The sequence below is a fragment of the Micropterus dolomieu genome, linkage group LG05 (genome assembly GCF_021292245.1).
Source record: "Micropterus dolomieu isolate WLL.071019.BEF.003 ecotype Adirondacks linkage group LG05, ASM2129224v1, whole genome shotgun sequence".
Lineage (NCBI taxonomy): Eukaryota > Metazoa > Chordata > Actinopteri > Centrarchiformes > Centrarchidae > Micropterus > Micropterus dolomieu.
Genome location: NC_060154.1, coordinates 3,602,093 through 3,625,606, shown reverse-complemented (window position 1 = coordinate 3,625,606; position 23,514 = coordinate 3,602,093). Strand labels below are relative to the sequence as shown.

Here is a 23,514-nt window from a genome sequence, read left to right as displayed (position 1 = left end):
GTGAAGACCTCAGATAATCATATGGTACAAATAGATAACGGATAGCTCCTTGCTTTAGTCTCATGTGAGTTCTGATGTCAAGATTTTTTTAGAATCTCACTTCTTTTTCTCTTTAATCTGCAACTGGTTAAAATAAGTGAATCCTGGAGAGTAAAAATAAATACACAAAATCTAATTTGGTCTCTTCCCCCCTTTTCAAGCGAGTGGTACTTTCTGTAAAAGACCATGGCTTAGATTCCCTTAAAGAGACTCAATGAACACAACAGCGCTACAGTATTAGTTTTCCACTTTCTTCTTTCAGAGGTTCCCCTCTGCTCCCCTGTGGCTTCATGACGCTTTTTTTTTACTCTAATCGAGGGCACATAAAAATCTCATTCTGATGCTATTTTCTTCCGCTTCCCCCCTTTTTTTTAACTCAGAGTTTATAAGCTTATCCCTCGCTGGTTGACATTAGAGTCTAAGCCAGTGCAACAAAGTGGTCTTAAAACATGCATTGAAATCCTCAAAGACTGAATAAACAGGCGTAAACGTATCTCAGATGCAAATGTGGATTTTTAAATCTACTATGCCGTGATTAAGCGAATGACAATTCTTGAAGGTGCAGCGAATGAGGCAATTTTGAAATGTGCGATGATTCTTTTATGAAACATTAATGCTATCCAGCAAGCAGAAAGTACAGCCATTTAAAGTCCATTGTTGCTCAATCTGACAACACAAGCTCACTAAGTGACATTGTATGCCGTTTTCGTGGAATTATTCATACGAGGGATCCGCAGCAGTGATGAATCTTCATCAGTAAAATGCTCTCGCCTAACTGGTCCTATAATAACATTAAAGCCTTACATTTTTAAATAATGGATGTGCCTCAGAGGCATCTGTATCAGTGGACCATGTTAACAGGCTAAGTGCTGCTTTGCCCTGCCGAGGCCCCACACCAATAACACACAGGCTATCATCCATCTACATACTGTGCAAAGACGAGGAATAATCTGATTTAGATAATACAGGTATTTTAACAGCGGACGTGTAACATCATTTCCTTTTATCGTGTTTATTTAATTACATTTTTAACTTTAAATATTCAGTTCCAGTTTCTCAGTGACATCAGCTATTTTATAATGGTATAGCAGTCCTGCTTATTTTGAGAGAGAAAATAATACTATGATTTAGATTTTATGATATATTTTACATTTCTTATTGATTGATGAACGTTTGATTTATCTGCAGACTTTTCTCGCTCTTTATACGACGTCATCAACAACGTAAAACTAGAGGGGCACCGCCACAAATGACGCTAGAGAGGTACCTACAGCATCATAGTAGCCATTGACACCGAACCCGACAATATCTCCCCCTCCACTGTAGAATCTGAGTAAAACTAGCAGTTGTGCAGTGTTAAATCCAGTCCAATCTAAGATGCCAAAAACTGGCTTTGGTTCTCATCTGGTCCAAAAGTTGAAACGGTACGTCCTCAGTGACTGCACTTGTGCGCTGTGTTGCCTGAGAGTGAAACTATGTCAACTTTCCAAGCAGCAGTGTTTCCCTGCCCTGAACAATGTGTCTGGCAGCAGGCAAAGCTCCGTTTCCACCGACACTGTAATATGAAGCTAAAAAGGTTGCCTTCAGGACTCACTCGGGGATGTTTGCTTACTTGCTTGAATATACAGACTGGTGACAATTAAAGAAAAAAGCATGAATAAATGAGTGCAGAAACATTGTAAACGCCGATACTTTCATACAGGGCAAGAGTGCTAAGTGAAAGGTGTGATGAAAATTGTATGAATCAAATGTGTTATGACGTTGGCAGTCGCCACAGACTTTGGATGCATGCGCCAGGCAGTGCTCTCCACCAATTCAGAGACTTATGGCGATCAAACCTTACTAAGATACTTCACCCAGATATACCGATCACCCATCTGTATTTGATTTGCTGTTTGTTACCTCCTTTTTCCTTGCTGTGGTGCAATATTGTATAGGTATATATGTAGATTCATACTTGTGAAGCTTAGTACTGAACTGAGCTTTTTTCACTTGTCAGCTTAAAGGCTTGCTGGTTCAGGGATTCTGTGCACAACGGTGATTGGTCGAAGACAGATACAGAACAGCTTTATGGAAAACTGAAACAGGATTCTGTATGAATGAACTTCTAATTTGTGCATACAGTTCTGAAATTTTTGCATTTTTAGAAACAATTTTCTGTTTTTCTGCTGTGCCACCATGGTCACTCCAGCACTCTTGTAGTGTAATGCATAACAGGAGAATACGGTACATAGCACTGAACGTGAACATAATCGTTTATGATTCTGATTTGTGATATTGTGATGAGAAACATTTTGGTGATGTATATTTTCAGCCGTATCAGTCAGCCCTGAAGACATTAAGAAAAGCCAAGTCTAAAAGACTCTAACTCTACACAATACACAAAGACTAGCAGCATTAATACATTCTAGAGTATTTAGACAGAGAGAAGACATCAAAAGGCAAGCCTGAAGGGCAAAGTGAAATTCATCGTGATAAGATAAACAAGTCACGTCTCCAGCATGTGTTAGCATCACAAACTGCTTATTCTACGAAAGCCTTTAAGTGCAATTAAATGTTCCATTAAATGCAGCTGTTAGTTATTCCAACACAGTCAGCACAATTATCTTGTACTCAATTATGGCACATTAATAATTCCGCCACCAACCGATCCATGTCATTTACATATCACATTTTTGGAATCACTGGCATGTTTTCTCGGCTTTACAAATAAATGTCCCGTGAGGTCTTCAAAGTAGTGAAATATACAAAAAGGATTTTTCTTTTTGGGGTCGATTTCTAATAGAGAAGGCTGACTGTGCACACATGCTCTGCTCCACTGGGTTCTTTTTGCAGATGGTCTCATTGCTATGCATAGAAAAGCCATCTTTAGATTTGCATTTGGTCAATTTTCCCCTTTAAGTTGGACATCTGTCTGTGTTAGAAATTAATCTGCAGATCCCTACAGAGGCTGCTCGGATTTTAATTAATAGTGTTAATGCGTCAATAATAAAAAAGAAAAATGGAAGTCAGTTACTCTCTCTCTTCCACACTCTCTACCTCGATCTGACTGGCCTACCAAAAATTATGATATCTTTGTATTCAAAAGACTATATTTAAGTCATTGAAAATTGGTAAAATAAAAGTTGCTCAGTATTTTTTTTTTTAGTAGGAGACTGAAAGAGACACTGGATGTATATCGCACATACATGGCTCCCAGCTTTTATTCATCTTCATGTCTCTCTGTATTTATTTTTCTCGTTGACCTTGTAGTTGTCAAAAGCAGATGTCAAAAGAAAGACAACTTTTCTGCCCACAGCGGCAAAACTCTCTCTTTTCCTCCTGGCTGGATACCACAGTTGCTGTTATTAATCTAGCAAGGAGATGTTGTTACTTAAATTGGACCTTTGGGAAAATATTAAAAGAAGACACCGTCATGGTGTTTGGCAATAATTCGCAAGTGACAGCGAAGGAGATGGATTTCCCTTCAGGTTGGCAGTTTATCTTTGCTGCCCATGGAACCTGGATATATGCATGCTCTAAATCAGGCTTTTGTCAAGGATGATTGAGCTGAGATTGTGAGCAATCTAACTGTGAGCTCAAAGGAGAGGAGAGACTCTACAGTATTGTTTTGTGTGTTGGCCTATGTGTTTTATCAGCACAAATCTGGTGTTATGCCTTTGAGCCCTGGATATAGTTGCATCTTTCAAGACTTGCGGCAAAAGTTTTGAGATCTTTTCATGCCTCTCTCAGAAGGTATTCTGTTTTGACTCAACTTTTGTTCCTCACTTCCAAGTTTTTACCCAGCTTCTAGAGTTGCACTCTGAATTTGGAACTTTTTTTATTTCATTGTATTGATGTAGTATGTCCTCATCACTACGTGTAAAAAAGAAAACCCTCTTTGACCTCTATTTCTTTCTGATTAATTTAGTTGACTTTCAAACTTTATTATATAGCAGTGTTTAAGTTTCCTACCTGACTTTTTTACTCTTGTAAGTTTGCTTTGCTTGTGTGAATGTTGACCTTTGCCACCAGTGTTACTTTTGCCATGAATCATAACAGACATTTGCAACTCTTAGTTCTGTTTTTATCAATTTGTCATTGATAAAACCTACACCAGCAGCTTCAAAAAAGGGTTTTAAATCTTTTTAGATTCTTCAGTCATATGAAATTATGTCTACTCATTTTCTATTGTGAGGGAGGCCATCTCATAAAAACTGCCACAAACACAAGTACTGAGTACAGGAAAAAAAAAAAAAAATAAGCCCCTTGAAACTTTTTGATTACCAAGTTTCGAGTGGAATTGTGTTTTGTGAAAGTAATCACCTGAATTTGCATTACATGAAGCTCAGAAACAATTTTTTTAGCACAACCCAGACCACTTTTCAAATGCAGAGGAACAGTTTAAAACCACAATGACACCACAAGGCCATTCAAATGAGCATGGTACAAAAACATCCAGAATAACTAATAGTGGCTGTGTTATAAAAGACTATACCGACTCAGTTTGGCTACATGGTCACCTAAATCAATAGGAATAATATAATCTGTCTGCTGTACATGCTTGCACATAGTTAGAACCTATTAGTACCTTAATACATCACTCTTTTTTTTTTGATTATATGGCCCAATGATTGTGGAAAACTGAAAATGACTGTATTGAAATAATTGGCTTTTCGTCATCCCACATATTGAATCACTATTAGAATAAATGTAAATATAGAATCTGCTTTGGAGTTAAGCCAGCTGAGAATGAGCAGGGAGTTTTAATATCACGCAACTGGTAATAGAAGTAAACACATTCAGTTAGAGTGGAATTATGGATCCGTTATCAGCCTGAACAGCTTCAGAAGCTTAATTTGTCCCAGAGAATCCTTTTCCTCCTAGTACACAGGAGGTGCTTTTATTAAAAGCAGGTAGAAAACAGCTTCCTTTCACCTGTTCATAAGTAAATACAAGCAAGCAGCAGATGCTGTACAAAAAACATAATCTAGTCGTCTACACTCTGTTAGGTTTGCTGTTATTTAATTCTTGTTGATCAAATTGCTACATTAGCATTGGACACTATGCTTACATTCTGCAACATAACAGCTTTGCTACTATACTTTTTTCCCCCAATCACTGGTGTTTAGAGTTATGGTGATATGAAAGTACAAATCACAGATGCTGTTTTCATAAATTCACCAAGCAAAGTTATTTCATACGGCTCCCCAGCACAGACACAAGGACACAGTGATGTTCACGACACAGACTGTTTATTCAGACAAATAATGGCTTTTGGACAATCTGGACAATCCTTGCACACACAACTCACTGTCCACAGGCCTTTATATGTACACATATTTCCTCAAATAAACACTCCTAAATATGAGCTGGGAAAAGGCTGGATAGAGTTGTCTGAATGTGCCTCATTTGAAGTGATTTTTGTCTTCTCCTACTCCTACATGGTTAAACATGTTCTGAGTCAATTAACCTGACTTAGAATAGGTGTGTAAAACCAAAATGTCTTCTCCCTCTCCAGCTGATGCCCCCAACACTCCCTCTCATGACAGAGCATTCATGAGTAGATCTTCTTTTCAGTGGTTTTTGTGGATTGAAACTGTCTAATGTGACTTTTGACAAATTGTCAGATATACAAAAATGCCATTATGACACATGGTCTTTGGATAAATAGGGTGGCTACATCTTCTATGGATTGGCTGGTAGATGACCCTCTCCAGTGCCAAACCAACAACTTCTGCCAACTTGTTTGGCCAACTCACTCCATGTCACTGAACTGTTTCCTAGAGTTGTACAAGAATTCTCCTGGGACGGGAGAAACTCATGCTAACCAAACGTCTTTTCTACCCTGAAGCTGCAGTGAAGTAATATCCTCCAACCCTTAATAGCTTACTTGGGGTGTCAAATATTCTGTCATGGAGACTTTACACCTCTCACACAACCAAACCAGTTTCCTCAGAGAAAACCTTCTCTACACTGTTCTCTCCATCACCAAATTGTCAGACTACCATTGTGAAAACTGCAAAAAGGTGGGAAAAAAAAGATGACTTGATTGGTCATGATTGAAGTAATCGCACCTACTCACAATAATAATGACATTGTAGTTTTCAACTGTTTTCAACTTCACCACAGGTGCACCGAAATAGCCAAAAATCATGTTACACCATGTCAGTTCATATCGGCAGAGCGTTGTGTATTATACACTGATCTAAAAAAATAAAGGCGTAAAAAAAGTGAAAAATAATGTTAACAATCATGTTGCAGGTACTATAATTATGTTCTGACAATCTTTTAGCCACCAACACTTTTGAAACAATTTTATCCACCATTTAGGCACAACCACAATAAACCTCATATGTACTTGAAGCTAGTGGTAATGATAACAACTACGGCTGAACGGTTTTGGAAAATAATTCTAACTTTGGACAGGTTTGTGCAGCGGTGTTCATGAGAGAGAGAGAGAGAGAGAGAGGAGGTGCTGCACGAATACATGCTCCTCAATCAAATATGATTTTAAAAACGCCTAAAATCAATATGTGGCGGTCAACACTACTTTCACTACCACTCCCCTTCACCCCCAAACAAAGCTGTCTCTCCCGACTTTTTAGCTAATATCATATCAATAACAGCAGCAAGGAGTATGTTTTTTACAAAGCATATAGCCTTTTACTTTTAAACTGCTGCACATGTAGCCTATTTATAAGAGCAGTATTCAGTAGTTATAAAACGCTACATCAAAGCCCCTCTCTCCCGACGAATCCAACCATCAGTGACAGAAGCTGCTGGAGTTTCTTTCTGTAAGTTTCACATTGCGCTGCTGCTTCAGCAGATGCTTCAATAAATCAGAAGTTCGTGGTTGAAAGCTTTTTGCTGGTTTACACTAGACGACAATGTTCTCTGCATCCGACTGTGACACATTAATGGCAGTAGCTACTTACAGCTGTAGACAGAACTCCTCTCTCCCTCGTTCTACTTTCTTCCTTTAGTTTTGGCTATCAGCGGACATGAACAACAAAGTCCGGTGCTGCTGAGCTGCCGCACAGTCGTGGATTCACTTCAAGGATGGTGTGTTCAGTAACGAGTAACGCAGCGTTACTTGCATTAGTAACTAGTAATAATATTACTGTTAAGTAACTAGTTTCACTACTTAGTTACTGGGAATAGTAATATTATTACAGTAACGCGTTACTAGTAGCGCGTTACTGCCCAACACTGATTATGAGCAATGGTGGAGAAGAAGTATCAAATTATAATAATATAAGAAAGATAATCCCAGAGCCAAATTGTGGCATTAAATAATATGATATAATATCATCAGGTCGGCCTACCTACTGACTACAAGAAAAAACACAGTTCACCACAGTGTATTATACAGTAAGCCTCAATACAAAACCCACAGTTCAACCAGCATTTAATGAGTCCTTATCTCAGTTCAAATCTCCTCGGAGTCCATCTTTCTATATCACAGTAAGCAAACAAAAAATACTCAGTTTGAGGTTCAGTTCAAAAGTTGGCCAACAGAAATAAAAACAAGGGACGCCTCTCGTGTTTAATAGACATGCTTAGTAATTCTCAGTGAACACATTACAATTGCTATATATATATATATATATATATATATATATATATATATATATATATATATATATATATAGCGCAATTGTAAGTCGCTTTGGATAAAAGCGTCAGTTACTAAAAGCATATACATATATATATATATATATATATATATCCATATGTGTCAGAGGTCACACGCCTCTGGAGCAACTAGGGGTTAAGTGTCTTACTCAGGGACACATGGGTGTGTCACAGTGGATTCAAACCCGGGTCGCTCACACCAAAGGCATGTGTCTTATCCGTTGCTCCACCCCGTGACGCTGGCGATGATTGCCACAATACGCTTACCATACTACATGCGTCTTTATGTTGTGCATTTTTTCTGTCCGTCAAAGCGGCGGATGGCCCAACAACTTCATCTACCACCACCACGTTACCCGCGGTGGCGGGTGCTACTTTCATTTCCTGTGTGACACTGAAGTTTCTGTAGTGTCAGCTTCTGTCAAGCTTAAGGCCATTGTACAACAACAAGTCAAGGTACAGCGTAACGTGCGAAGTCGATGCTCTGTCTGCAGACTGATTTACTCTTGGGTGTCGTGACCAGAGTGTAATCGCAGCCTTGGCTATTAGAAAATCTCGTTTTATCACATTGCGATAATATCGCAAATGCAATTAGTTGTTCAGCCCTAATAACAACACAGGATGTTAAACGTGAAAGGACATTGCAATCTTTGTCCTGGTAAGGAATAAAGATTAATTAATGACCGTAGATATACCAGAAGCACCGATTCTGCATTGATTTTGAAGTTTAATGTTTTTGTTTATTATTGTGTCACTTTAGGAGATGTTCACAGAAAAGATAAATCTTACATAGCTAATTTTTCAGCATGCACACCTCTTTGGTTCAGACTGAAATATCTCAACAACTATTGGATGGATTGCAATGAAACTTTGTACAGACATTCATCCCCATAGGATGAATCAAACTGTGCTAATTTGAAAATGTTGGCATACTAACACACCAAACTAAGAGTAAAACTGGTAAGAGTTATACCTGCTTAGCATCAATGTTATCATCTTCATTGTGAGCATGTTTGCATGCTGATGTTTGCATTTAGCTCAATTCATAGTTTTCACATGACGGGAAAACGCTGCCTTGGAGGCCAGAAAAGAAGACGTTATTTTCCGCTGCCTGCCAACCAATAAGCAAGTTATACACTGTATCTTTGAGTTGCTGGAAATGCTGGATAGTTGTTAATCGAGGCAGAGACAAGCCGGGGCTGTGTTAGGTGAGTAATTCCCCACAAGTTAAACGTAAACATACTGCAGTCGAGCGGAGGCAGGGACCTGGCGGTTTTTAAGGGTAGAAATGTGGCAGCGTATGTGTTACCGGATTCTGTACTAAAATCACAATCCACATATCATTATCCTTAATCAAAAGATAGTTTTGTATCTTCAGTTACAGCTTACAATTAGTCATCTTTCAGTCAGATCATGTACATCTCATTTACCTTTCAAGTGAATGTGACTCCTACATAGTACTTCCCTTCTGACTGCATAGCTTCCAAATACCAGCATTAGCACTAACAATATTTAATATATTGTGGAATGTTATATACATAATTGCAATATCAAAAGACGTGAAATGATAAATTTAACAATTAAACAATAACTCATCTCTGTGTAGTCCTTTCTGCTTTAGAACTACGTGAGTGTATTTACATGAGTCAACATCATTTGGTGACCGCCATTAAAAAAAAAAAACGGCACGAACTACCACAAACTCAGTGTATTGTCACATATTCTGGTGAACTCGAAATTAGATACTTTTCCTTTACTACGATACTCTCCTGCTTGTTACTCAGTATACGTAAAACAACAAAAAGTGTCCCTTTTACATTGTTATCTACATCTACATCACATGCTAGCTAGGCAGTGACAACAATGAATGCTAGCTTGAAATTACAATCGACACAAAACTGTTCAAACTCTGTATTTGAGCACTTATATCGCTCATAAACCTAGCAGAACACTTATCTAACATCTTGGTGGCTTGTACACTTGATCTCAGTATCTTTACACCATATTTTACATACCTGCGAAGCAGTAAGGAACAGACACGGTTATACATGTGTGACCAACTCAAGCGCCGTCTTTATTCTGCCGTAACACGCTCAACACGGGCTTGAATTGGAAATTCCCCACTGAAGCTGGTATTACAGCGGCACCTACTGTCGCAAGAAAACATTTACACAGTAAAACCAAATGTAACAAATGTATTACGTGAAGGGGACTAACGTATGAAATAGCTAATGTGTAAAAAAAATTAGGGTTTTTTTTATTTTCACTTCTAATAGAGGCCATTTTCCCACCCTCTACATATGCTGTGAAATGATATGGATTTGATATGCCTAACACTGGCAGTTTGCGTTAATATTTTTCTTTTTCTAAAGTTGAGAGTTGATCCCAAAAAAATCGACTGCTTTTGCAGCATCTCTACGGAGGAATTGCGGTGTGAGCCACTATGTTGGACTGTTGTTTTGCCCTCCAGGTCACCGCACATTTCACGGTGACGGAAAATTATGAATTCCTGCTGCCCAGTCTCACAGTGCCTCTGGCATAGTTGTAGACATTTTATCTTGTTGAAATAACAGATAATCAATTCAAAATATCTTCATCCAGGATTAACAGATCAATTATCCAACTAAATTGGAGTTAATGATTAGTTGTATAATGATTAGCGGTGTTAGGACGGGATAGGAGTGCAATTCTAAACTGGTGGAGTATGCTTTTAAGCCACATTTGAAGAACGGGTCCACAATTGACAGAGGATTTTGTTGCCAGTCCTCTCATCACATTTTAGCCTGTAACAACATTGCATACCTCATGTAAAAATTTCCACCAAGCAATTACATGAATCCTCAGGTGCATATATAATTAAATAGCACATGCTTACACTAGCATCACAATAGAATTTAGCATCATATGGGTGTCAGTGGGCATCGTGATGGGTAAACCGTGTAGAGATGAATTTGACAGATGACACCACAACTTACTCATTACACTTTACTCCAGGGATCCTTATCACAAGTCAATTTCCAGCTCATTAGCTTACAAAGACATTGTCCTAAATATGATTTGCACAAAGGAGAAGCCTAAATAATGCATAATATATTTTGTGTTTCTCAGAAGAGGAGATAGTGAAGGGAAAGGTTGATGTTAATCTTATTCTGCATGACATTTAGTCATGTGCCTTCTTTTCTTCTTGCTTTTCTTTTCCTTTATCCCTCTCTCCCTGTCTCTGTATATTTAATGCCATTAGTGGGTTTCTTTCTCAGTATGGATTATTGTTGTGTGCCTCTGTTTTCCTCCCTTTAGGTGACCGAAACAAGGACGGGCCCTCTCGGATGCAGTAACTATGACAACCTCGACTCTGTCAGCTCCGTTTTGGTTCAGAGCCCTGAAAACAAGATTAATTTGCAAGGTTGGTCATCCATAATTGAACTCCCCCAATTTCTGATGGAATTGTCACAGTGTCTGTTCTCTGGCAAGCTTATAACTGCAGCATGAGAGTGTCAGAACGAATTTAGCTTCAATCACTCTTTCGCTTTTTTTTGCCATGCATGCTTGCAGAGTTTTGAAGTGAATCCCAGACAGTAATGATTCAGAACAAAAGTAGCAGAACTGTGCAGTAAAAATAAAACTTTAAGTGAATATCAGCATATTGCATGTGACGGCAAGCATATGTCACGGGTGGCAAAAAAACAGAGAAATGAGAGATGAGTGCCGGCCTTCAGTCATTTACAGATCTACCATATAACCACCATTGAAACATTTTCTGCAATACCTAAAGTACTTACAGCTCCCTCTGTATTCATACATGACATTTCCATATTTTTGTCCTTTCCTCAGGCCTTCAGGCAATACTGCCAGAGTACCTGAGGGCCAGGTTTGTGCAGGCAGCACTCAGCTACATTGGTTGTAATGAGGAGGGCCAGTTTGTGTGCCACGACAATGACTGTTGGTGCCAGTGTGCTGTGGACTACCCACAGTGTAATTGCCCTGAGGTGGATCTCGGGGCTATGGAAGCCAGTTTGCTGAAAATACGAGATTCCTGGAACCTGGCCAACCAAGACTTTGAGGAGTCAGGTCAGTATTTTTTTCCCTCATTTTCGCACTTATTCCATGGCTCTGGCCCTCCCACTGACAGCAAATTAGATCCCATTGTTAGAGGAGCCTATGGGCAAAGAAAACAGACAGAAAGGCCAAGCAAACTAGGGACAATTGCATCCAATCCATGTAATAAGAATTCTAACATGGATTCTAAAATTATACCAAAAAACATTATATATACAGTATATATATATAGGCACACACAAACAAATGAGCATCTCCTGCCTATTAACTGAAATTATTTAGATTTTATGCATTTAAGGTGTGTAAGCTGTGGTCATAGCTTATAAATCTTTACATAAAAATGTTAATCTGTCTCATAAGTGTAAAGCACTTTTACATGTTTTTTTTTTTTATCTCTCTTGACTTTCATAGGTTTTTGTTAAAACACCATCGCGAACAATCAGTAGACATTAATCAACTGAATTTTCAACTGAACACAGCTTATGTATTTTTACAATATATATATATATATATATATTCTAATATGGCATGATTTCTACTAATTGGTTTGAGAAAATGTTTTTTAAAAAATCAATGAAATGTTTGACAAATTAAGGTACCTCATCACATTGACGAAAAATCCTGTAAATCCAACAATGCCATATAGCAGCCCTGCTTTTTGATTGACAACATGTCCCTCAGTGGTATAATACAGCCAGAGAGCTCACTCAGTAGAAACGGCATAGAAAAATCTCTTTAACTGTTGACAAATCTGTCATCTCACAGTGTATGTTGCCAATGCTTTTCATCTACATTCCAACAACTACCTTTTGCTGCTATTTGAGCTTGTCTGTGAACATAAATTGCATGGTGCAAATCTCAATGTCCAGAAGATGAAAGGGTAGCATTTGCAGGTTTTTCAGAAGTGTAGGGGGAGCTGTCACACCCCAGAAACAAACTACAATTGTTGTACTCTGTTAGTAGCCTATGATGTAACCTGTGATGTAATACTTTGCAGCTCAGTTGTAGCCAGTTTTCCAGTTAACCTTATTTGTCAGCTGTGTAGCATGGTAAAAATACACCCAGCTACCAACTGACCATTGTGCTCACTGGGGATGAGTGTGAGAAAAGCATTCTCACACAAGCATCCAAAGAATCTTCTTGGAAGGTGATCATATTAATAAAGTGTGAACTGTGAACACTTATTGTCTGATGAACACTTAACTCCGATGTTGCACCCTCACAGTGCATTTACAGAAGGTTCAAACATAGCTCTGTCGCCCCGTCATTATTTAAACTGTGAGCTGCATTCACAGGCTGTGACGTTGTCTAGCTCTTTCAGTCATTTCCAGCCCTACCTTAAGCTGTTCTTTGTGCACCTAACTGGCAGGGTGTGTTATTACTGGCTACATGCTTCTATATTAAGGGCAACTTGATTAGCACACAGCAATAACTTAAGCAGCAAGGTGCCCTGAGAACTGCAGTTACAGTGCTGTAAAAAAAATAAAAAATATAATATAATAAGTAAGTATAAGTAAGTTCCCTTGGAACCCCTGGGGATTCACTTGTATATTTGATCTAATAGAGAAGAACTAACATCAGTAGCAGAGCAGAGATATTAATTATCATGACTCTGGTTGTTAAATGAGGTTTCCACAGTCAGCTGATGGCGAACATGATTTGCTTCGACCATCCACTGAGTGTGATATGCTTTCATTTGGAAATATTCTATAGCTGGATCTGTATCTCAATTTTTGATGTGACTGCTTGATACAGTTGCGTAGTGATCTTCAGTTTATTCAGTCAGACAAATAATAGTCATGTTCCTAATAGTATACTGAAATATACAGAGGACCGAGATCCTTTGACTAGAAAGGTATAATATATACCAAGTCAGGGAGTATAATAGATACTGATCCAAGAGGTCTTGGTCAAAATATATTTAAAAATTTTGCAATTGTTGTCAAATTAATTAGAAAATTTGCTTAAAATTAACCCACTTGCTAAGACATCTTTTATTCATTCTAACCTCATAATTTAGCAATTTAAGAAGACTGTGCCAAATACGTCTCTTGATACACAACATTACCTTCCACCACCACCCACCAGTGTTATTTTTAATTATGCCCAGACAGTGTCTGTGCCAAATCTGACAGTGGCTTCTATTTTTAAAATCATACAAAAGGGAAGCGCTGTTACCTGGGTTCAGTGGATGACAAGATAATAATGGTGTGTAGAGAGTGGGTTTCCAGGGATGAGGTATCGTTGTCTTGGTGATAAAATAAAAGTCTACTTCAGCAGCAACTCTTCAGTTTCCACATCTCCCCGGAAACTCAACGCTATGAACAGGTTTAGTTACTGTCTCGTGTGCTGTATTAAATTAATCAATGTATTCTCCTGTGCATCAAATACCTGACAAACAAATATACAGTCTATTGACAATGACCAAATAATGTATGTAAGCCTGAAAAACATTGACATGTTACCAAGCTGAAGAGGCACCTTCTAAAAGCAATTTTAGCCCATATTGTGTTAATTTTACACCACAATTTTTGAATGTGGTCTGATGATATAATCAGAATCAGCTTTATTGCCAGGTATGTGTACACATATGAGGAATTTGACTCTGAATTGTAATGCTCACGATGTGCTTACTTATACATATGGTGCATCAATCAACAGTGGTCAATGAGGAAATCAGGTTGGCTGAGTCAGTGAACTCCCTTCTTAAAACATACTTTTATAGGAGAGCCTTTCCCGATCTTATTTGACTTTATTTTATCCCTTTTATTTTATTCTATTTTACTTATTTTATATTTATCTTAAACGAGTATTTTAGTCTTTTCAATGTTTTCTTGCTTGTATTGTTGTCTTTTGGGTATTGTATTGTTGTCTTTGTAACTTGTTTTTGAAAAGTGCTCTACAAATAAAGATTATTATTATTATTATTATAATCATTATTATGCAGTAATACAATAAGTCAATAATAATCAAACACAGACTACTGTATAGAGAACACATATATACACACTATGAACAAAACAGACAGATTGAGACAATAGTGCATTAATAACACTGGCAAGTGATTTGTTTTTGCTTTTTAATGCTTTCTTTGTTATATTGTAATTTCCCATTTCTTTGCAGCTCGTTTTTCTTTGCTTTAAAGTTAAATCAGTGATTTAACTTTTTGAGAGATTTTTAATTTTTCTAAACAAATAAACATAAAAAGTGATTTATACTCTCTGTGTAAAAAATAATATCCTAGGTTGTATTATTTAAGAATACAGAATTTTTTAATGTGAAAAAGTTTTTTTAATTTGTCATGTATCTATCATATTTGCTGCATTAGCTAAAAACGGGCAGTAATGTCACTTTTGCAATAACTTTAGAAATGTTACTGTAATATTTATAAAAGAGCGTTTAAAGAACTCAATAACTAGTTAAAAATAAGTTAAACAATAAAATACATCATTACAAATGTCAAAACAAAGTTAAAAATAATAAGTCTGGCGCCATTCTACATTTTTCTTGCTGTCAACAAATCCCACGAAAAGACTGAAAAAACAAATTGATTCTACTAATAGATATTGTAGGTATATCCACAGCCTGTATTATTTCTTTGTGCCATACATCTTTGTTGTGGCTCAGAAACTGTTATGATAAAAATACATCAGTTAGCCATGCTGTTGCTTTAGATAACATGTTCTTTCATTAATGAAAATGGACGCTGTAGTTTGTTTTGAGATGATCCAACATAGCCCTGTTGCTGTAAGGATTTGCTAGTCCACATTTGGCTGAAAGTCATCCCCAAAAAATGCTATATTAATTAGGATTTGCAGCACCCTTACCGTGTGTTTAAGACGACGTGGAATCTCCTCAGGACCGCCTGTTCCTTATGTGCATGGTGCATCAACCAACAGTGGTCAATGAAAACTTTTGCAATGGGCAAGCACTGCACCCTGAAATAGCCTTTTAATATATTTTATTACAAGCTGTTTAATCAATGTATTAATTTCACAGGAACATGTAATACACCTTGCATAATCACCAGGGACGCCATTGACACTTAATTGGTTTTCTAATCAGATGCTGTATTATCAAGATAACGTTAACTAATTACAAACAGTGCAGTCATCAGTGTGGCAATTGCACCGATTTTCCATACAACTGATGATTATTACAATGGTGATGATACTGTTCTTGAATGCACTGAAAATGTAATCTTTTTGGTGTGTATTGTACTGAAGGACTGTCAGATATTATCCTCCGTGCTCCTTGTCCATACTATTTTCTCACTGGCAGACCCACAGTATTACCCCTGGAAAAGCTGTTGGCTGTTCATTAATGGAAAAAAATGTCTTACTCAAACTCTGTATTTAGTTCTGCTTTTTCCCATTAGCATATATGTCAAACAATATCACTTCCAGTTTGCCCTGCGGCTCTTGAGCCCATGTGGCCTCTGCAAAGTGATTCTCTCATTTGGTCTGACTAAATTATCCAAATATAGTTGGAAGGAAGTGAGAGTTAGTTTAGCCTGTGTTGGTGAAGAAAAAAGTGTTCAGCTCTCATCTTGCATCTCTCCCTGCCTTCCAGATGAGTTTCAGAACTTCGTTCGAAGGCTTCCCACATCCTACGCCTTGAACACATCCGCCATCCAGTACTTCTGGAAGATGGAGCCGGCGATACACCAGCGCTACAAACAGCTGGAACTCAGCACCCAGCAGCTCCTGAGCAAAGCACGACGCATCGTCAACAAGCTGTTCACCCTCAGCAAGAGGTGTCGAACTCAGCCCAAAATTATTATGCTGAGGGAGAGGTGAGAAACTGATAAGTATTCTGCTGACCTTTCTGATATGGATGTGGAAGTGTGTGTCCGTGTGTGGTTGTGCATGTGTGAAAAAAAGAGAAAATTCCAAATCACAGGTCCTTTCAAGCAAGCTATGAATGGCAATGCTCATTTATTTTCTTCAGCCCACTCTGTGTGCAGCGCTTTGTTATCCCCCCAACTAGGCATTATGCTAATAATACACAAATATATAAGTGCTTGATATTCACCTGAGATCCCACTGAACTGAGCTACAGTGTCACACCTCATGACTTGGCTGCACTCCCAGCCTGTGTCTCCTGTACATCCAAGAAATCAAAGCCATCCTCCTGTGAAATTAAAGTTTACAGTGTTTTAAAGGAATATGCTAAGTCTGGGAGATTTTCCTGTTGGTTAGCCTGTGATGAAATCGCAGACAAAAAAAGTTTCCCATGTCTCCTCTGTAGATCATTCAATCTATTTTTGTGTTTTTCACAAGAAAAAACCTCATATAGTCTGCAGACTCCAAACTTATGAAAAAGAAATGTGATTAAGTCAGTATTGCTGATGTAGCCAGGTTTATTTTAGGATCTATTTCAGGTGGCAAACAAAATATTCATCCTCTGCAACGTGATTCTTAGCTGCAGCTACAGTCTCCCATCGCCCACCACCTTCACGTCCAGTTAAATAAGGGAATACATATAATCCCTGTTCATTCAAATGGTATATTATTTTTTATACCAGCATTTTACCAATCATCTACAAAATCTTATCAGACCACACACACACACACACACACACAATATGTATTGTTAACCTGCTACAAGTTCTAATTTTCTACTTTTGGAGATTTTTTTATTGCCTCTTCAACATAGCATAGCAAGTTTTAGCATAGAGCACAACAACAAGTGAACTACAGAGTTGCTCCTCTTTAGAGGCGCAAAATATGGAAGGAGGGAATGGTAATACAATAGCAGTTGCACAACGCGTGTCAAAACATTTGGCATCATATCCCGGCACTTTATGTAATCTGGGGAACTGCGGCTGATCTCATTTACATCGGTAGTCTTGACTACTTGTGACACTAAGAGCAGCAAAACTACGAAAAAAATGACAATGAAATTAGATGACGAAATAATAAGTGACTTGTAGCATATGTGGAGATGAGTCAAACAAACAAGTCACAGCCACATGTGTAGCACCAGTCTTTCTTTCAATATTTCAACAGGACAATATCTGTGGCAAATTTAGGGAGAGCAGTAAATGCAGTATTAAGAGATAGTGGGAGTGATTTAAGTAAATACTTAAACTAGATATTTTGGATTAGGGCTGGACGATATGGTCAAAAATATCAATAATTATCACGATAAGTATCAAATTGTTATTTCTTTTGAGTTTAAAGGCTGATTTAAAGGCTCCTGAGTGCAAGTTGAAGAAACCTGATGTTTAATTGTAGTTTAAACTCTTCATTATGGTCAACACTTGATGCTCAACAGTGGATCGATCACTTCAGAAGTCTGAGGTGAAATAACCTAGTGCTCTCTAAAGATCTATAGAAAAGTCTGTTACTTCATATTAAAAGAGTAAAAAGCTGAGCAAGATACAACCCCCTCCTTCAATTGAAATATTGTATTTTCCTCTATATCAAAACTTTTGTACATATTAGTGGGGTATCATTTCTAAATTTAGAATTTAAAAAATCCCCCCCAAAGACATTAGCGAGGCATTACAAGTCTGAGCTCAACAAACTGCAGTTCGGCAGAAAAAAATACAATGATTTCCTCTATTCCTCAGCACCTTTCCATATTGCCTTGTCCGTAATGACGGAGTTCATGGAAGATTTATTTTTCCTTTTTATAAAAGAAATCCATGCATCTCTGCAGCCATTATGTAATGAAGCATCATGGTCTTTGTTAGATGAAGAAAAATAAAACATAAAAAAATATCATATGCTTTGTGATTTAATGCTGTAGATCCACTTTGGAGCTTCTATTGTAGCTTTCTAGTACCGTCTTTGAAGATGAGGACAGTATGTGTTTTTCAGTTTTGAGCTGCACTGGGAGAATACAAGGTGTCAGAATAGAAGTGATGGAGCTGCACAAAACAACTGATCTGCTGTTTTTTTGTGGTACACAAAGTAAATAAATACCACTTTTTAATGGAAAAAATGTTCTATGGACAAAAAAGTTTTGCTCACTAATAAAAGTTGAATCTGTAGCAGAAGGAGAAAGTTTGTGTGTGGCATTGATCTGTGTGAAATGAGACAGACAGTGAACAGATTGCAGAGTGAACACCCAGCTTCTCTTTGGCCTATACTGCACACTGCGTCTCCATGACAGTTTACATGTCCTGCTGACACTATGCGCTTTATGAGGGCAGAACAGCTTCCTCTCTCTTGCTGTGCACAGCCTCCACTCTGGAGGTGAGATACCCACAACTGACTCCAATTGATGAGTTTTAGAGAAGCAGAATACTGTTTAGACTGTAAACACATTATATCTACTGTCACCAGATTTCAAATTTGTCTTGTCACACTCTAAACACAGTGATTACTGTACACTCACTATGATGTTGAAATAGTATTTGTGTGGCTTGGTGATTCAAAGCACTTGTGGTAAAACTGATTTGAAGCAGAATAAACACCACAATTTAAGTTTTCTATAGACATCATGCCTTTTTTTATGCATGACATAATGTTTCTCACAAAAAAATAAAACAACACAATCAGTTGGAACCTGGCTCAAAGAAAGTGTAATTAGTAATTCTATGTTTATCTTATTATAGTTAAATTAAAAGGATTAGCATTAGTATGCAGCATTTTCTCGCTGTTGCATGTTCACGCTGCTTACCAAAAGCAGCAAAAACTGACATGCTCATTTATTACATTCCTCAATAATGTCGAGTGTGACAACATGAACGCATTTAATGCTGAAGTACAATGTGAAGATGTCTTGTACATGTAAAATTTTTCCATTATCATTACATAGCAGAGTATATTATCACACTAACATTGCCATTTCTGTGCGATTCCTGCAAAATGGCGATTTTCCAAGAGACCAAGAGTCTTGAAATTTCTCTCTTTACAATGTTTAATCAAACCAAATTGCATTTCAATATGTTGTATCAGATCAAACAAAAATTATCATAGTTCTATGAGATGACTGTCTCAAAATACTGTATCTTCCAAAGTATCAGTTGAGTTGGAGAAAAAGGGTTTTGTTTGAAATTTCTTTCAAATTTCTTTCATCTCTTCTCCTTTGGCGACGATGCTATGCACACTCATATTCTGTACATTTGACATTTATCATTGTGTCTCATCAAACATTTGGTAAGGGAAAGTCAGCACTGCCATAGTATTTCTTCCTATGTAGAAATGGGAAATGGTCCTCCAGAAAATATACTGATGTAGACACTTATTTTGAAATGCTGGAATATGCCTCATATAATTGCTCCAAACCTGGTTTGTGAAGTTGTGGAAATAAACTTGGCTGACCTTTAATGGCTTTGAAGTAATAGTCATCATTAAAGCTAAAATTCCCTGTGCTGCACACACTATGCAGCCCAGATATTATTTAGTCAAACAACTGTTTGGACAAATGTTTTTTTTTTTTCCTTCAAAAACATGTTTTTGACTGTACATTACTTATACATGCGCCATTGTTTCCCCTAAATTAGTTTAGCAGCTGCACACAAACACAATAACCAAACTACTAACTCTGCTGGAGAACAAAAGCGAATTCGGAAATGACAGATGTGGAACAAAGAAAGTGAAAGACTAATTTCCGACATTAAATTCTTGTCATGTGGTCCATCTGCTCCTTTTTTCACAAACAATCTCAGGAATTTTGATTTACCATTAGAGTTTGTGTCAAAGAATAAATAAAACATTTAGCAACTGTTACTTATATAGTCCTAGTCACTGACTCAAAATAATGACTCTGGACTCAATGATGTATCAAAAATACATAATAATAAATCATCAATAAAAAATAACATAAATCATCAATCTATTCATCTATTATTTTTGCCAAAGTATGAGCAATAAAGGGTTTTATACATGAGAAATATCTGAATTTATGTTTTTGTCTGTGCTTTTCTCACTGGCTTAAGGTAGATGATCACATGTCTGGGTTTAGTATTGCCAGTACCAATCAAAATTAAACAACATAGCAATCAGAATCTGCTGTTAGCTTATCCTGCCAGGGGAGATAGTGTTAATCACCTGATGAAGAAAATTAGTTACTTTTTGTGCTAAACCTAAACTTACATTTCTAACTTTTTTTGTCTAACTTAACATCTTTTGCTTCTGTGTCAAATCTGTAATCTAAGTTATTATTTCTAGACGGATTTGACCAAAATGTTTAGAGATATAAATGGAGTGCTTAAACTTGGGCCTTTCTAGCAGACATGTGGAGGACTAATATATATATATATATATATATATATATATATATATCATAATACTATAATCACGCTTGACAGAGGGACAAAGGATAACTTTCTATTTCCATATATTTCACCTATTAGACTTAAAACAATTTCTCTTCATTTTTCCAGGTGTCACAAAATTCAAAATAGCTTCCATGTGGCAATTCCCCACACTGCATGAGACATTTTTAGTAAACATCAGTAATTTTATTACATAAATGTATTTATATCTACAGTAAATCTTACATACTGCTGTGTCTCTGTTGCAGGCCTTTCAGCTACTGGCTCAACTACATCCTCTCTATCATGTACTGCAGTGAGAACAACCACATTGGTTCCTACCTGGAGGAGACTAGGAGCTGCTCCTGCCCCTATGAGCACCCCCCCTGCCAGGGTGTGATCCCCTGCACTGTGGGCGAGGGCACCTCCTGCACCTCCTGCTCCTATGAGAACCGCTCGCGCTGCGCCACCTGCAACCAGGGTTACATGCTGAGCCAGGGCGTGTGCCGCAATGAAGTGCCCGACTCCACTGACCACTACATCGGCTTTGAGACAGACCTGCAGGACCTGGAGCTCCGCTACCTTCTGCAGAAACGTGACAACCGCATCAGCATCCACGGGATCTTTGTCAGCAACGACGTCAGGCTGAATAACTGGTTCGACCCATCATGGAGAAAGAGGATGCTGCTCACACTAAAAAGTAATAAATACAAGTCAAACCATGTCCACATGCTTCTGGGGATGTCTCTACAGATCTGCCTTACCAAGAACAGCACTCTAGACCCCATTTTGTCTGTGTATATCAACCCATTCGGGGGGAGTCACTCAGAAAGTTGGATCATGCCCATTGACCAGAATAATTACCCAGATTGGGAGAGGACTAAATTAGACCTTCCCTATGACTGTTATAACTGGACTTTGACTTTGGGCAACAAGTGGAAAACCTTTTTTGAGACAGTCCACTTTTATCTACGAAGCCGGATCAGAGGGCCCTCAAGTGACGGGAATGGAACTGTATATTATGAACCCTTAGAGTACCTGGAACCGGGGAGGAATCTTGGCTACATGAAGATTAACAGCATTCAGGTGTATGGCTATAGTATGCACTTTGACCCAGAAGCGATCCAGGACTTGATTTTACAGCTAGACTACCCATATACTCAGGGATCGCAGGACTCGGCCCTGCTGCAACTGCTGGAGATCAGGGATCGGGTCAACAGGCTTTCACCTCCCGGAGCTCAGCCTCTGGACCTCTTCTCCTGTCTGCTGCGGCACCGGCTTAAACTGTCCACCACAGACGTTGCCAGGATCCAGGCAGCGCTGCAGACTTTCAGTGCCAAGCAGCCCAACTCGATGGAATACGAAACAACCAAATTATGTAGCTAATAAGTGGGCAGGCGGCCAGGTGCACAGATGGCAGAGTAGTTATCACACAGGCCTGATGATGGTTAAGAGCAATTCTGGAGCCCTGCAAGGGGCATTTGGGGGACATTTTCATTGTCATCACGGATCTTAAGAGTGCATTTGAGATTCTCATGTCAGCTTTTCTTATAAATTTGTACAACATAGAATTAAGGAGGATTTCACCAAACTTGCCTCATATTTTTTTTCCTCTCCTGAAGATGATAATAACTTTGACGGTTAATAATATAAATTTAAACCTCTACCACCACTGATATGTTGCCAATGTACTGACATTTGTAGGTTGCACAAATTTGAGTCACTCACATGCGTAAACAATAGCTTTTGCTGATGAAGTATTACCCAAGCAATGTAATCATCTCACAAATATAAACATTTCAACACCAGCATGTTTCTTTTTGTTGTTTGTACTTTTCTTGTCACATTTATTTTCCAGGTGCAGAAATAAAACATAAATACTGGATTTATTATCATACCCCTCCCTTTTAACCTGGAACATGATGGGAGCCTCATTGTTTTTAGCTTTCCATACAACAATAAACTCACTCCTGTTTTTAAACTCTACTACAAATTTTTGTAAGAAAAGAAAAACAAACAAAATTAATAAATAGATGCTGTATTACTCCAGATTTGCTGAGAAAAAAAAAATTACACTACAATCACAATATATGTTACTTGTGCTTTTATTTTTATAATGCTGTTGTTTGTGAAACAAAAGTTACAAAAACACTATAAAATGTATAATACAATTTGTTAATACACTAAATAAAATACATTTTTATGTGTGGTCTATAGATGGTGTACTTTTCATGCGAATGTGATATTAATGACTGCTTATTGCTGAATACATCTTTTAAACATAAAGAGTCCATCATGTTTGGGTGTAACAGTAAGCCAGCATGTAGAATACAGATGCCCTACTAACACCTGTTCTTTTCCTGCTTTGACATGTCAAATACCTGCAGTGAAAAAGCTCTGGTCCCTCTTTGTTGTTTGTTAATAAGCAAATTAGTTTGAGTTGACCTAACCCATGTCATATTTTGAAACTGAAAAAGTTTTAAAAAGCATGAAACTTAACCTCTAATGAAAAAAGTTTTGAAGGCTTGCATAATGTTTTGATGCAAAAAAAAAAAAATCTAATCTCTGCAATTATTTTGGATTTGAGTTTT

At 37.8% G+C, this 23,514-nt stretch overlaps 1 protein-coding gene across 1 annotated transcript in view; it reads left to right on the top strand.

Moving 5' to 3' along the window:
* Positions 1-23,127, top strand: part of brinp3a.1 (bone morphogenetic protein/retinoic acid inducible neural-specific 3a, tandem duplicate 1) — a 48,353-nt gene extending 25,226 nt beyond the window's left edge. Inside the window, exons 4-7 of the mRNA XM_046049890.1 lie at positions 10,954-11,059; positions 11,488-11,724; positions 16,285-16,507; positions 21,193-23,127. Of these exons, the coding sequence (XP_045905846.1) occupies positions 10,954-11,059; positions 11,488-11,724; positions 16,285-16,507; positions 21,193-22,309 (1,683 nt within the window). The 3' untranslated portion in view covers positions 22,310-23,127. The remainder of the gene's footprint in view (positions 1-10,953; positions 11,060-11,487; positions 11,725-16,284; positions 16,508-21,192) is intronic.
* Positions 23,128-23,514: the final 387 nt, after the last annotated feature.